At 44.9% G+C, this 15,970-nt stretch overlaps 1 protein-coding gene across 3 annotated transcripts in view; it reads right to left on the bottom strand.

Annotated features, from left to right (window-relative positions):
- Positions 1–565: 565 nt before the first annotated feature.
- Positions 566–15,970, bottom strand: part of LOC144150227 (peptidase M20 domain-containing protein 2-like) — a 40,607-nt gene continuing 25,202 nt past the window's right edge. For 2 of the 3 annotated variants that reach the window (XM_077682081.1, XM_077682082.1), the window contains 4 exons: positions 15,629–15,778; positions 5,887–6,028; positions 1,533–1,775; positions 566–1,059 (listed from right to left, as the gene is read on the bottom strand). In XM_077682081.1, coding sequence (XP_077538207.1) covers positions 728–1,059; positions 1,533–1,775; positions 5,887–6,028; positions 15,629–15,778 — 867 coding nt within the window. In that variant the 3' untranslated portion in view covers positions 566–727. The remainder of the gene's footprint in view (positions 1,060–1,532; positions 1,776–5,886; positions 6,029–15,628; positions 15,779–15,970) is intronic. The other variant, XM_077682083.1, reaches the window with a different exon arrangement.

Genomic DNA, 15,970 nt, shown 5'->3' with positions numbered 1-15,970 from the left:
ACGCCACCGAGGAGTCAAAATGTGTCAAGTTCGATAGCTAGGCCTGAAACGTGGCAGGTTGTGGAGCGTCGCCCAACCTAATGTACTGGCTCCACTGCTTATTTTACGTCTCCTCTGGTCCTGCCGCATCATTGTGCCACATTCTGAGCATAAATTGTAATTTGTCCTTTGTCCATTTGCCATAGCTAAGTTTGGAGTGATGAAGTCTACGGCGTCGTAAACGGGAAGTTAGCGCTGTTGTACTATTGAAGAGCCCAGCTAACTGGCATGCAACCTCCACGTATGGTACCCTTAGGTCAGGGGTTCATGACGTTTTGGTTGTAAATTTCTGCGCTGCAACACTTGAACTCTGTTTTCAATACTACCGGTGAAAATGGTGACAACTTGTTCGCGCCCAACGTCAAAAAATAACAAAGTGCTTTGCATATCGGCCAGTTATTTTTTATTACTACTTATCTCTGCAATCAATATGCAGAGACAAGCGCAGTGGAGCTGTTACTTCGCTGTAACACGCTTCACCTTACGTGCACTGGAGAAGAAGGAAATACCGCTTCATCAAAGAAGGTCGACAATTTTATTTTTTGCGAAGAACCACACCTGAATATTTTCAGTAAAGGAACAAAACATCCAGGGACATATAAGCAACATCTCTTTTCAGAAAAGCTAGCATAATGGTTGGGGTTAATCCGTAGATGCTATTTTATACCAAGTGGGGATTTCAGCAAACTTAAGACACGAGTGTTCGGAGTTCTTCTTCCGGCGGAATACTCAAAGCAGAAAACTCTTCCTTAGCTTGGCGCAAAATTTCGGGGTCAGTAAACAGGTCAAGTACAGTTAACGCCATGATCTTTGCCGCCCTTAACGTAGGAGCCTGCGACTCAGCTGCCCCTGCCCAGTCGGTGAACTCCCTGGTGTGGTTCATTGGCCCTCTAGCAGCCGCTGTATCTCCCAAGCCGAACATTGGGTGCACGGTGGGAATGCGGTGCGACACGTTGCCACAATCAGTCGATGCGCCCGCCGGTGGCATGTTCTGTACGAAGTCATCCACGAAGGAAACGCCTGCAGCAAAGAAAAGAAAGATGCAGAAAAACTTGCAGCCGTTCCTTGTAAGCCTTCTGATTTTGACCAGAAGGGGCGGAAGCAATCGCCCCAAGTTGTTAATAAGCTTTTATTTTAACGGAAATGACAAAACATAGCATTCATTCAACAGCTGTGTGCGTATAAATAAGTAAAATGTTCATGCTGAATTCGGGGAGCCATTATCGCAGTCTGAGCCATTTTTTCGAGCACGCAGAATTTCGGCACTGATTATTTTTTTCTTTTTCATACGTCACATCTCAACGTTGAGTGTGACATTAGCTTGCATTACAATTCAATGGTTTTAATATTACAGAAAACAAATGCTGGACGAAAACAGGCAAAGTAAACTTGATGAGGGAGACGCTCTGAATATTCCACTGTGCAATGTCAAATCTTTATTCCAAAACATAGCTATCCCAGCAACATTTTTTTCGCAACGCAATGATACCCACCTAGTGAATTGGCGTGCTTGCGGTAAGCCTTGGCAATGGTGGCATTGTGAATAACGTGCATGTACGTCCCCATCGTCTCGATGGTAACAGTGCATCCAGTTGCCTCAGCCGCGCCGCGGAAGCACGCTTCGACTTTTCCCAGCGCCTCTACGAGCTCCTCGGTGGATGGCGACCGTACAAAGAAGCGCATCTCAGTCGCCTCGGGAATGATGTTGGGATACTTGCCGCCTTCGGTAATCACGCCTGTAAAAGACAGTGATATTATGCACATCTTAACCACGAGTTTTGTCCTCCTGAGTTTCACAGTTTTTAAAGAATTTTTTCATAAATATTTTTAACTAGGTGCCATGACAGACACCCATTTGGAACGCTAGTGTAACTCGTTGCAAAGCGCATTCATCTACAACAGTTTTGTTAATGTACCTGCGGAAGTTTACTGTAGTGCGTAGGTGTACCTGCTCATAGGTGCAGACTTGAGTGCATCTCTATGCCTGTCGAGGCGTGTTCCTGGCAGCCTTTATCCAGATGCGCAGATTCATTTCCAGAAACATTATCGGCGTTTTGTTATGATTATGAGCAATTGAAGTATTGTCTTAAGGTGCCTTCTCGCACTAGCAACCCTCTGGGATGTTATCACTTGTAACCCTTACTGCTGCGGCACCAGCATTGTTAATTGTCGGTTTCCTTAGTGCGTAATTTGGTGTACCTCGTGTTGAAACTTAGGGCATTGGGCAAATTTGATCTCTCCGGACAGTAATGCCTTAGAAGCCTTTTTTTTTGGTAGCGGGCGTTTAGGCGTAATACGGAACTCGTGGCGCGGCGGAGCGCTTGGCGTGATGGTGTCAGCGGGGAATTAATGCGAGCTGGAGTGGTGGACGACAGTATTAACCTAGTCGGCATTGATGCCCGTGTGCGTAATCCATTTCTTTGCGCGTTTCTATATACGCGCTTTGAGGCGGCCGTCGGGAATAACGGTTGATTTTATGAGCCGTACCGAGAGAGCCAATTACCAAATAACCCCCCGCTGAGGAAGTAGTACAGAACTTCCAATTCTTGTTTGGGCTTTGGAAAAGTTGAAAAATGTTGACCTACCAGCGGCGCGCAATGGAAGAACAATGTGCACCAGCGCTCGTGCTATCTCTAATGTGGCACCTACTAATTCTGGCAACATTCTTCTAATTAAGGGAAGCAGCTTCGGCCATGAAGTCTTGATTAATTTAACCATTCAGTGGCGTCTCTTTTTTCGTAATACGTATGCCGTATCGGAAACAGATTGGGAGCAATCCAGTATCTCATCATTTCTAGACCGGCCACCCCCGCTCGACTGCACACGAAATCTAGCTTGCTCTTATCCGCGTATTAAAACGTTTTGCGTCTTTCGAACGATACTTTGCTTTCCGGTAGACAGAAGATATTAGTGCAATGCGTTAAGGGCCTTTTCTAGGTCATTTACAGCACTGGATGGGGTTTTCTGTTCATTCGCTTCTGGCCAGGTCAAAGTGTCGTCGGTATACATGCTAAATTGAATGCTTTCTACATGCTGTATATTGTTCGACAGTGAGCTCACCACAATATTAAAAAGTATTGGCGATAAAATGCCTTTCTGCGGTAATTCGGCATGGTTCACGAATGTGTTAGTATTTGGCTTCGCATATGTGAGCTACACCATGCTGCTCTGCAAAGCCCGTTTTACGATGTTGATCATCCGTATTCTCGAACTAAGCTTTCTCCAGGTCCTTGATCATGAACTCATGCGACATGGTGTTAAATGGTTTAGCGGGTCCACCGCTACAATAATCCTCGTGAGCATTGGCGTGCTTCCTCGCTCTCTCTCAAGTAGTCATAGCATAAGTTAATGGTTGTCGTGAGAATCGAGATTGCGTGGAGAGTGCGCGAGAGTGCAAATCTCGCTCTTTCTACGTTCAAACTACCGGTACCCAACGCCTCACGCCATACGACATTACTGCACAAGGTCCATCTTCTTCCAGGAATCGGCTGCTAACACCTCGCCCACTTTCCCTGTCTAGGCTTTCTGTAGTGGGAGGGTTCGCGGCTACTGTAGGTTTCTCTGAATGCATGAAATTTTCACCACATGTTCTTGTGGTAAAGGTCTGCGCAACAGAAAGTTATCGAATGAATATTCCGCAGATGCATGGTTGGCTAATTATTTCCTGTAGGACGGGGAGTGTCACTAGCACCTTTTCCCAGTATGAATGGCACGAAATTGTAGCTTTACCTATATTCTAAGGTGGGACAACCTACTCAAAGCGATAACTCATGCGATCCCGCCGTTCATTTAAAGGGACACTGAAGTGATATGTAAACATTGCGGGATTACTTGCGCAAATTGTAGTCCGGAGTCCCCAGACCATGTTTCGACCACCCTGGGCGCGTTTACGCGATTTTATTTAGTAGAAAAATTAATTCGAAAATGCTGTCCTCCTCTCTTTACGCTCGCCCATTTTCTGCGGCGTTTTCGTGTGACGTCGAGAGGAGCCGAGCTCGCAATTGGCTGTGCTACTGCACGGCTCCCCTGCCTTCAGACAGTCAGTCGGCCCAGCGTTTCGTCCGCCGGCCGCCGACGGGTCGTCGCAATTCGTTCGCTCAGTTGAAACGAAGCCAGGACACGTTTGTGAATGGTAGAATCTGCCTTTCGTTACTTGGTTAGTTTGTACACTGTATCTAGCTCCAAGTCAAGGTCCCTTCACACAAGCGCTGCACAAGCGCACATGCGACGCTTCGCTGACTGGTACGCCAGTAGGAAAATATAAGGCCTCTTGAAGGCGGGAGAAGAGTCAGCGAAGTCAATATAGGTACTAAGGAAACAAAATCAACTGATATTTTTACCGTACAGCGTAAAACTAGGGTGCGGGAAGCACTTTTTTGCGCTGGGCGAACAAGCACAGCGGTCAGCAGCACGACTACGCATCTGCGAACGCTTTTCCGTCTACGAAATGCAATTGCTAGACGTGAGCTATTGTGGAAACTCGGGCGACGCTTATTGCACGAGCGCAATACAACAAATAGTCACCTAAGCTGCTTGAAATGCCAAGAATAAATAAAAGTGTAAACTGGTTGTACAATATATACCGTATATTACAAAGGCATGGGAAGCCCGCTCCGTGGCCGAGTTGTTTGGGGCGCTAGATATGCCACCGCAAGTGTTTTGCAAGTCAGGAGTTCGAATCCCCGCGGGTACGTGCTTTTTTTTTCTGTAAGTTAACTTTTTCGTTTTCCGCCGATGTTTTCTATATTGAGTTCACCTTTTTTTGGGCCGCAACGTTCATGGCTACACGAATTAGTTCACAAAACGCGCGCAGGCTGGCAGTGGCGCGCTAGCGAGTTCTCGTTGGTGTGCTGTTGCCATAAGCACCGACTGCTTGCAGGCAGTGGGCACAGGCCAGATTGAACAGACCCTTGGCCTGGTGCGAACACACTTTTTACGATACAGGCATGAGGGAGGCAAGCTCCAAATATGGGGGAAAAGAGCATGACATTTGGGCGTCTGCGGGTAGGCGGAGGGCGTTCATGCACTGCGCAGGTTTCGGCTAGTGAATGCTACGGTTCCAAGCCGTCCTGGGAGGCTTATCTTTATGCATTTTTACAGCTGACAACATGGCAGAAGCGCGGTACTACGATTACTGAGTTATTGAGAATGCCCATCCAACAACGCCAACGGTTGTGTTTTACAGAACCGAAAATGAAACCGAAACTTGTTTGGTTGCTCACCTTGGGCATCGTCCAATCACGGTGCCCGCTCCTCCTAACGTCACAGCTTTAGTTGGTGCGGCCGCCGCAAACCGCGCATGGTAGTTTTTCTTCTTTCGCGCTTTGTAAAATAATTACCTATTTGTCAATCGTAAACACGATGAAAAGTGTGCTAATTTGAGCCAGTCTACACAGTGCAAGCAAAAACGGGAGATTGACAAATTCACTTCAGTGTCCCTTTAAAGTTGTAAAAGGCAAAAAATGAGGCTGTTTAAGTGCTAAGACGAAATTTTGTGCGGATGGTCTTGGCATGTGTGCCGCAGCCCTTGTTCTTACCACACGTACACGAAATTTAAATTTCAAGTTATAGCTGGCCTTGTGCATAATGTATAGTTGTCGTCAAATTTTTTGGGTGGTACAGGCTCCGTATACGCCGGGAGAGTTTGGATATGATTAGAATATTATTTAGCATACGACTGCTGGTTGAATGAGGGCAGGTAATTTTTACTCTCCCCTTCGCTAATCTTTTCACTAAACCCTCAAAACAGGAACAGGCACGCCCCGGGACATCGTCTTGCGAAAGCCTAACGGATAAAGATTAAGGGAAGGAGTTGACAGTATACATATATAAACAATACGTGCGTACCATGAATCCTTGAAGACGGTTTCATTTGTTGTCGGAGAAGGCCGATGTTGTTGTAAGACGCTACAGCAGCGTCAAGAGCATTCAGGCCTTCCCAAGGTGAAGCTCCAGCGTGTGCGGTCTTGCCCTTGAAGCGCACCGCCAACTGCGACCGATAAAATAAAGGCATACATTATTGCGGGTAAGATTATTACTAAAAATTCCTCCTAAATATATCGAAGATGGCCAGCTGGTGGAGGTGGTTGGAGGACAACCAAGCGTACGAGGCAACAGGGATGCTAGCATTCTCGGTTGCCAGCGAGTTAGGAGTTCATTAAAATTGTTGGTTCTTGCTTATGCAGCAGCTCTTTCTCACACACTAAATTGACAATTCGTGCAGAGCGGGAAACAATGAGTGGCTTGAAACAGAAATGTTTCCGTCTGTTCATTGCAATTTCATCTCCCGCTCCTAATTTACTGCGAAACACATACTATCCTTTTCAAGTATACTCAGGTTTTCTTTATTGAAGCACCGCGCTTAGCACAAATCAAACATACTCCAGTTTCCCCTAAAAACAAGTTCCAAATTTATCTAATGCTCAGTAAAGTACCCTAATTAGTGATAAAGTAACAAGAAACCTAGGCGCGCGCCTTCATTTTAAATTTTTAGATGGTTTCCAAGAGTCAACACATTGACATTTGTACGACTTAGGAGCAACAATGAGACGAAGTATGGCATGTGTTTAAAAAGCTTACAAAATAAAGAAGTAACAATCGTGTTCTACAAGATTGTTCCCATTTAATGTTTGGAAGACCGCTTCGTTATTAGTAGAAAATTTGGCTACAAAGTTTTTTTTTTCTGTGGAACCAGCCCTTGACCCTCACAGGGCAATGCCGAAATTCTTTTATTTTTCGTGCAGACGTTTTATACATTCCAGCAAAATTTTGGAACGGAAAAGTTCAGAAATGTATTTCCACCCCTTAACGGGATGTTGCAAAAATTGGCTGCCGTTCCTTAGCCATCAGAAATAGAATATTTGGCAAGGCCCAGAAACGCCGCCGTTTCTTTGCCTTGAACATTCCCTACAAATCATGAGAACCCTACAACGCATAAGGATGGCATCAGAAAAACATGACCGTTGCTGATTTCACCACGTCACCGAGATGGAATGGCGATAACCCTTTTGTCAAAAATCCAAAAACTGCTTTCCCCTGAGCTTTTCATGCAGCAGGTGTATGTGCTTCGTCGGCGCAGGGTTGCCATTACAGCATGAAGCGGTCACTACGAAGGAACATACGGAGAGCTGAGCGTTCTTCGTAGCTCATATGAAAATATTGCCGCTTCACCACCCGAGCATATGTCAGGTGAGCGGTGTTGAGCGTTAATTTTGTCAGGGCAAAGCATCAAATGTTTGAATTTCGATTTTCGGTCTAGGTCAACTTGGAAGCGAGTTCTCTCTCTCTCTCTCTCTCTCTCTCTGTGTGTGTGTGTGTGTGTGTGTATTTGTCCGTGCGTGCGTGCGTGTGCGTGGGTGTTTGGGTTGGGTGTGTTTGTGTGAGTTTGTGAGTGTGTGTGTGTGTGAGTGCGTGCGCGTGTCCGTGTGAGTGCGAGCGCGTGTGCGTGTTAGTGCGTGTGGGCATGTATGTGCGTGTGCGTGTGCATGTGCGTGCGTGTGCGTGTGCGTTTAATGTGTGTGTGTGGGTGTTTGTGTGTGTTTGTGTTGCGTGTTTGTGTGCGTGTGTTTGCGTGTGCGTGCGTGTGCGTGCGTGTTTGTGTGCGTGCGTGTTTGTGTGCGTGCGCGCACGTGTGTGTGTGTGCGTGTGTGTGTGCACGCGCGTGCCTCTGTATATGTGTGTGTGTGTGTGTGGTGTGCGTGTGTGTGAGTGTGTGTGGGGTGTGTGTCCGTTTGCTTGTGTGTGCGCGTGCTGGTACACATGCCTGCACGTGTGTCTGTGTGTAGGGGGTGTCAGAAATTCAACGGCCATACGCTTACCGGCGGGTTGGGGCCCAGAAGGACACAGCGAGATCTCTGGTATTGTGACCCATTGTATTTTTCCTCTTTTTAAACGCACAGCTTCGCCCACCTTCGTAACACTATATTACACAAATGCAAACCTGTAAGATTGAACGATGCTTTTACGCCCATTATATTTTTATCCAAACAAGATTTTAAATGTTCTTTATATCTTAAAATGAGAAAGATGGGCCATAATGTAAATTTTATAATATTTTACTACCACGAAGCGAAGCAGAAGGCAAGGATTTTTTTATTTCAAATTGGACGCGCGTCCGCTCGCGTCGCTGCAAATCTCCTGGAAGTAATCTGTTACCCCTGCCATGTTACCTAGTCTCCTGTGTCACCCGCGCTTCTCTAACTTTCCCCGTCTAAGCCCGTCCCCCGCAATAAATATTTGAGGCGTTCAATTTTATTGCGTTTTCACTGCTGCGTCCACTGGTCGGACTGTGCGGACATTGCGCTTGCGTCAAGAGCGCGAGCCTCGGTCGCCATAAAATTCAAACTCTTATTTTCATTTTGTGTTTAATACTTTCTTCTAAAACCTTTTCTTTCTATAAATTGGTATTGCGAAATTTGAGCACGAAACGACACGTAATTTTGATGAAGCGTTTGATGTAGTTCCGCATACTGACTTAATAACCAAACTGTTCTCTATGGGCATTGAGCGCAATATTGTCCGTTCGATAGCATGTTACTTGTCCTCACGAAAACAATACGTGGCTGTGAATGACTGCGTTTCCGATACATTGGATGTGCACTCAGGAGTGCCACAAGGATCAGTGCTCGTTCCTTTAATGTACTTAGTCTATATAAAGGATTTCTTCTTATCTGTTCAATCGCCTGTGAAGATCCGGCTGTTTGCGGACGATTGTGTTGTTTATGCCAATGTAACTCAACACTCCGATCAAATAAGACTCAAAGATGCGTTGCACTCAATCAGTGTATGATCTGAAACATGGGGCTTGAAGCTTAATACTTGTAAGACGGCGGCTATTACATTTACCAACAAAAAAGAACCTTTGGAATGTTCTTATAATAATAATAATGCTTATATAAGTAAAACCCAGAGAGTGAAGTATTTAGGTGTTACACTGGCAAGCAATTTCCGTTGGGAACCCCATATAGAAAACGTTTGCAGCAATGCGCTAAAAAAGCTGGCATTTTTGAAACGAAAATTGCGTCGTGCATCATCGGCCGTTAAGTTAACAGCGTACAAAGCTCTCGTTAGACCAAAATTAGAATATGCGGATCTGATATGGAGCCCGCATCAAAAATACTTAATCAAGAAAATAGAAAGAGTGCAAAATTTAGGCTTGCGGTTTATATACTCCACATACTCGCGTTTTTCCAGCGTGTCCGTTCTTCGCGACAGGGCAAAATTAAAAAAAAAAACTAGCTCATCGCAGAACTGTGTCTCGTATTAAGTTTTTATATCAGTTGTACCACGGTCACTACAAAATACCTCGTGAAAGTTACTTAACTGAGCCCCCCATGCGGTCTGATCGTACAAACCACAGCAAAACAGTTAGGCAACCATTTAGTAATAATAACGTACATCAATATTCTCTTTTTCCGCATGCAATTTCCGTATGGAATAAATTACCCGAAGAAGTAGTTAACGCTAATACAACAGAATCGTTCATTCAGCTTGCAAACAACCTTTCCTTTGACCAATAAATTTTCGTTTTTTTTTGACACAATGAAGGCAGATGCTTCCTGCATTCGTTTTTCATTTTATGTGTAGTACGTAATTTCTTTGTGTATTCCATCGCTGTGTCTACATGTTATTACTGTTATATTACTCTTGTGTATTGTGTTGCATTGATGTGTGTGCACATTTTATTACTGCTGTATTACTGTCGTGTTCCGAATTACGAAGCACTTTTTTTTTCTAATCAAATATATGTTAGCGGTAGTTGCAATTAATGTATGTGTATTGTGTATGTACCCACTCGTGCTTGGGCCCGAATAGGGCCTGAAGTATTTGTAAATAAATAAAAAAAAATTATACAACACTAAACACATTCGTTGCATGTTATTCAAAAGAGTATTTTCGCGCACAGAAATGGGACATAGTCCAAGATTTATAGGAGTGAAAATGTTTGCCCTATTTGAACGTCTAATTCCTTGTTTACTTTAATACTTCGGCGAGCGCCACAGCAAGGACCATAAACACAAACAAAAATTTTTTTTCTATTCAGCAATCACTGAACTATTATCACTTTAGCATTTATTGGAGCTAGTTCGTGCTTATGAAGTTTTGAGTTGAATGATTTGTGTTCAATGAAGTGCACTTAGCCCAAAAACACGTTCACTGTGTTTGTCAAACCGAGTAGGGAGAGGAATGCCTTAGGTGAAGAGGTTAAAGAGAGCAGCGGAAGTCTAGTCCGTCGAACAATCGTCTGTCGAAGTATTTGAAGCGAATCAATGAAGGAAGAGACGAAGCAAGCATGATAAGACTTTTGTGGCTCTTCGTGGTAAAGCAAACGCCCACCGTTTCTCTTTTTTTCCAAGGACGATAAGGCACTGGAACGTTCTTTCGTACGACGTGGTAAACGCGTCATCCTTTGATTCTTTTTTGGCGACGCTCGGCTCTAATCCTTGAACACAGAACTCAATCGGCATGTCTTATTGGAAACCCGATAACTGCTGCACTCTGGTTTCGTACATATGAGTGTCGTTGGGCCATTCAATAATGTGAATTCAGACGTGTTGGTGTTTGTCTCTGGTTTTTTTTTTTCTACGCGTGGATTTCTGCTGATCATGTATGTCTTGTGTTGATGCCATTGAGAGAATGTTTGGCCTATATATGACGTTATTGCCTTTTTTTGTTCTACATAACCTGCAACCAGTGCTATGCCTGTCCTATTCCTTTTTCCCGTGTGCACTTGGTAATTTACATGCCCAATCATACTGTTGCAAACATGTTCCTCGCACATTACAGAATTCCGCAATATTTGTTTTTTTTTGTTCTTGTTGCTGTTCTTTGAATACTCTGCATATTAGTGTTGTGTGTCTAATTTATCTCTTGTTCCTCTTCTGTGCTCTCAGTTTGCAAAATGCATCATTTCACTGCTTTGTACACTCCTGATTTGGCAGCCAAAAGGCTGCTGGCATTATTGACCAAATAAATAAATAAATATATAAAGAAATAAATAAAAATGAGGCAGGTGGCACATTTTAACACCAGACGACGGAATTGGGCACAAGCGTTCAAGCGGGGTGTGTGCGCCGGCATAAGACGCTCCTCCTTCAGCGTATGCATTTATAGTGAAGTGATTACGCTCAAGTAAATAACGGAAGCACTGCACTACAGATATCGCCAAACTCAGTTGGACGTCGCCTTCGTTCAACGAAATGCAGAGACAGGACTATATAGGAGAGAATAAGATAGCCTACAGAAAAGAGATTCTTGCAATAGAAACTGTGTAACAAACAACAAAAAGTAAGAGAGCTTCGCTTAGTGCGTGGAGTTGCCGTGAAAAAAAACACATCACGAACGCTGGTCTGGCATTGGGCTGTGCCTGGTAAATCACTCTCGACAGGTGAGCTGAAGCTACACGGAAACTCGTTGTGAAATGCGATAGACGCGGCGATAGACGCGGCGATGTTTGGCTTTTCTTTGGAAATGAACCGGCAGTATTGTGCACTAAACGCATGAATTCAAACTGCGTTGATTACGAATGCTTGCAAACGTTTCTTATAGAGCACTTTTTATGTTGGCGAATGTGTAATAGATCTAGCGTTACAGACAGTCTGACCGTTTTTCTTAAGAGGCCGTATAGAAGAGCTTGAGGCATCGACAACGGCTGACGATTACGATGGTTCCTAAGGCGAAGTAGAAGCGCAGCGTGATCTTCACTTTTCTGCAACAGCGCATAACTGCGGCGTCTCGTTAAATTATCGAGTTATCACCAGCGCACGAGAGCGTGCGCTATCCTGTGGCGTAGTCTCGTAGCGACTCGTCACCTGGCAGCATACATCGGGCCCCCTAGGTATAACGCTTTACCCCTCACACACTCCCATTACATTCATCCACCCATTTCCTGCCCATTCTAGGTACGACGGCCTCTTCGTTCGTGCGGTAATCTAGTAGTATGTCACCGCCAGATGGCATACCTCTCGACTCCTCGGTTTACCGCCCGCCTCCTCTCCTGACACTTTCGCCACACTTTCATTCGTTGCTTTCCTGCTCGATCTATCGCGTATATTTTAGGTGTCCTCTGGATGCGCCGGTTGCCCAAGGCTGATGCCATGGGCCAAATTGAAACCACCAGGGCGGGCGCTTAAATGCTGCGCCATAAAAAAATCATGACACAGAACATTTAGACTGCCTATGGTACCAATAACTCAGATTTCACCTAAAATCCAAAACCTTCACTATTAATCGGGTACCGCTCTCGCTACGAGGCGGCTCACATAAAAGTGTCGCTTAAACGAAGACACCAAACAAAGCAACAAAAACCGCCTTATGGCTCAAGGGGGTTGGAAAGCCAGAACGCTTGCAAGCTGGGATAGCCGAAGTTGTCGAGACACTGAGGGTCGAGCCCACTTGGATCATTCGATGGAGAATAACCTACAGATACCTCATCGAGATGCACATTTCCGTAAGGTGAATTTGTTCACCCCTTATTAAACAACTACGCTAGAATTATTCGGGGGACAAACCGCTGTATCAAAAATGGCATTTCCGCCGTGTTTGCACGAGAAACGGCCACGAGGAAAACGTACTGCGATGCCCTAAGTCTCATCTTATACATTGCATTTCCTTCTGTCCCTTTCATAATATTTTCCAGCACATAAACTGGCTGGCAGAGCTAAGTCTAAAGGGCAGGTAATTGTTACACAAATAACTTCTTGAATTAATTCGTACAAGTGACAAAAGTGTGCGAAAGGTTAAGAGCCGTTTCGAAATGGTATAGCTATCAAAACTGAGTTATCAGTGTATTTACGTTGGTTTAACAATCGGGTGTCATGAACAGACTTAACTATAAGCACTGCCTCAATCACACTTTTTTTTCGGGGGGGGGGGGGGGGGGGCGGAGGGGAGGAAATGTCGGAGGGTGGTGGGACGCCTTTTGTCCGTGTTTGCAATTTATTAGTACATCATGGGGGATGTGTGACAAAAGTGCCACATTAGTTGTTTCCGTTCTTTCTACTTTTTCTGTGTAGAATACATGCGGAAATTTTATGTCAAATTGGCATCAACCCTGTTTGGACCAGCGCAGCCAATTATCATCTGAGCAGCATATTTTTTGTATTCAGAATTCGTTTGAAACTGCCTGGTTAAAAGAATTTAAATGTCACAATTGGTATCGAGCTTTTGGGATGACTATGGTAATCTAATTCATTTTCTTTTTTTTTTCCTTTGGGGTAAAATTACTACTTTCTTAGATCAGCGCAATCTGTATTTCTTGTACTGTGATATATGAACTGCTGCTGTGGTTATTGGATACAAATGCACATCACTGTTTAAAAGACGCGCATATCTCGATTTCTCGTTTCAGTTCACCGTTCGGTAGAATATGTTGTAGAGGTGATGGTTAGTGCTGTGAGCAGAACACATACGCAATGGCAAACACGCAAGCACGCACTCATGCAAACGTGCACTCAACAATAGAAGAGCAATAACGCCAGGCTCTTGCACCAAGTGGTTCATCCCAGCATCCGAATGCATATAATGTACAGCCAATATTCTCAGATAAACTGTGTCAGTAATTTCATTCTCTTGTTGTGTACATGCAACTTGATTGCCAAACCCAAGAAATAAATTATCGCCCCGAAAACTACACTACGCAACCTCGGGCGCTCTTTGCGGGGTGACGAGTTTTGACCTTGAAAGATAGAGGTATACCACAACCCCTTGCGCAAGCGCCCGGAGCCGAACAGCGATCGATGGCGGGGACAGGTAGGCGGCAGGAGAGACATAGCCTTATTATTCGATGAAATCAGCGCGAACTTAAAGCCGACAGCAAGGACCGCCGCTGGTCTAAAAAGTGAAGTTGAATATCAAGAAGGCTGAATATAAACACTTAACAGCACACATTAAAAAGCAGTAGGCATTAGCAAAAGAAGTTTATCAAAGCCATAGTAATAGGATAACTAGATAGATAATGGCAGCAATCAAGGTCCTCGCAGACATGCAATCTCTTTGGGATTAAGACACACCTTTGCATGCCTGCACACTTGTCTACTCTTTCTTCAATGTGGAATGCTTCCAAAATTTCGCGGGGCGTTTGTTCACGGTTGATAAATAAAATGTCAGTGCAGAAACGTTAGGTTTACATCCGCGACATTTAGTACAATGTGAAGAAAGGTGAGATGGGGGGGGGGGAGGGGGGGGGAGGGGGCTTTTAATGGCAGTTCATGCACTCTCAAACGCAAGTCGTTACAATTTAGGTTTCAATTCCATTTTCTTTGTTAGGTTCGACTGGTTTCATCCAAGCATGTGTCTTTCCAACCAGCCCAGCTTGCAACCGTACTGGAGTGAGATTGGCGAGGAGGTTGCGTACACGTTCGTGGAACTCCTGTCGCCACCTGGCGTAGCGCCCGGCACCGAGCAGATGTCATACGGTTATGGGAGAGATAGGCGGCAGAGCAGAGATAGGCTTGAAGTGAACGCAGACTTGCGCGGAACACATGTCGCCACGTGGCGGATGAAGGCGAGGAGGAAGCCACCGCAGGGATAATTGCGCGCCGCAAAGAAAGCACAGGAAGGGGCGTGCGGCGCAGACGCGTGTGCCACAGAGGAAGACGATCATCCATCTGTGGTCGCACGTACAGCGGCGAGGGTTAAAAGACGCCGTGAATTGAAAAAATAAACCGACGCACCTCTACAAAGTGAATCACGAAGAGTGGGCGACGCACTTGTGATCATTCTTACCGCAAACCACACGTGAGAGTGCTTACTGCTGCTAAAAAGATTTAAAATCCAATCTAATTAATTTCAATTCAATAATCCAACCTAAATACAATCCAATTCAATGCTCCTTACACATGAGGTGCCCGGCTCTCCACGAGCTTCCTCTCTCCCCTCTCTCTGTAAACTTTTGTGAACCTTTAGTTCGCAGATGTTTCGAGTTGCACGGTGCTTTGCGTCTGTCTCTTTCTCCCTTCCCCTCCGTCTCTCTCTCTCTCTCTCTTTCAAACCTCTTGTGAACCTTTTATTTGGTCCTTGTTTACATTTTTTCAACGTTTGGTTTACAGATGTTTCGATTTACACGTTGCTTTGGCCTGAGCACGGACGCTGCACGCCGGACAAGTCTCGGCCTTGAGGTGCTGCACCCCTAAAAAGATGATGAATAAGCAGTGCATTCCTTATAAACAAGTCTGTACACCATACAAAATCACACTTCGACCCCAGTTCGACAATGGGCCCAGCCGGGGCAGTAAAGCTTTCGCTATACACCACGGTTAACCAAAGATAAACCACAGCAATTTCTTTGTTACGTTGGATATCCTTCGACGTGCCTTCCTTTGTAGATTTTTACTGACCCATGTAAGATGCTCCGGCAATAGCCTCAAGTGATTTCTGATTTATGTGCTTTCATTGGGACAACAGTGTACCCGATTTACCACTGTTCTTCTTTTTTTTTTTTGCTAGGACACGTTGACCCAAGGCAGAGTTGATGCTACGCCGTCTATTGACATAGACAGCCGTCAATACCGTCTTCCCTGAGTATTTAAAAAGCCCGGGTTGTCCAGCAGAGAATGATTAATAAAATGACGAGTTCTTGAATCCGCCTCACCTGCTTTGACGCTGAAAACCCAACCAGTAGAACATCCTTCGGTGACGGATGCGACATAATGGCCGCGTCTATTCCATTGAGAGCCCCCTTCTGGATGAGAAGCTCCTTGCCGCAAAAGCTTTCTTCAGCCGGAGTACCAAGGACGATTACCTGCAAAAACAAAGTGTGAGCAATTATTTGAAAGTAGTACATTTGCTGTGCAGGGTAACGTAACACCCCAGAGGAGCATAATTCAGGATAGACATTTTTGCATTCACTAATTTGCTTTTTTAATTTTAAATTTGCTTTTGGAGGCGCAGCAATATTATCTTTTCATTACGGTCGATTCACTTCAGAGAGGTC

This window comes from Haemaphysalis longicornis, unplaced genomic scaffold (genome assembly GCF_048455015.1).
Source record: "Haemaphysalis longicornis isolate Haplotype H1 unplaced genomic scaffold, Haemaphysalis longicornis Haplotype H1 scaffold_8, whole genome shotgun sequence".
NCBI classification, from domain to species: Eukaryota; Metazoa; Arthropoda; class Arachnida; order Ixodida; family Ixodidae; genus Haemaphysalis; species Haemaphysalis longicornis.
This window is presented reverse-complemented; position numbering and strand designations above follow the sequence as displayed.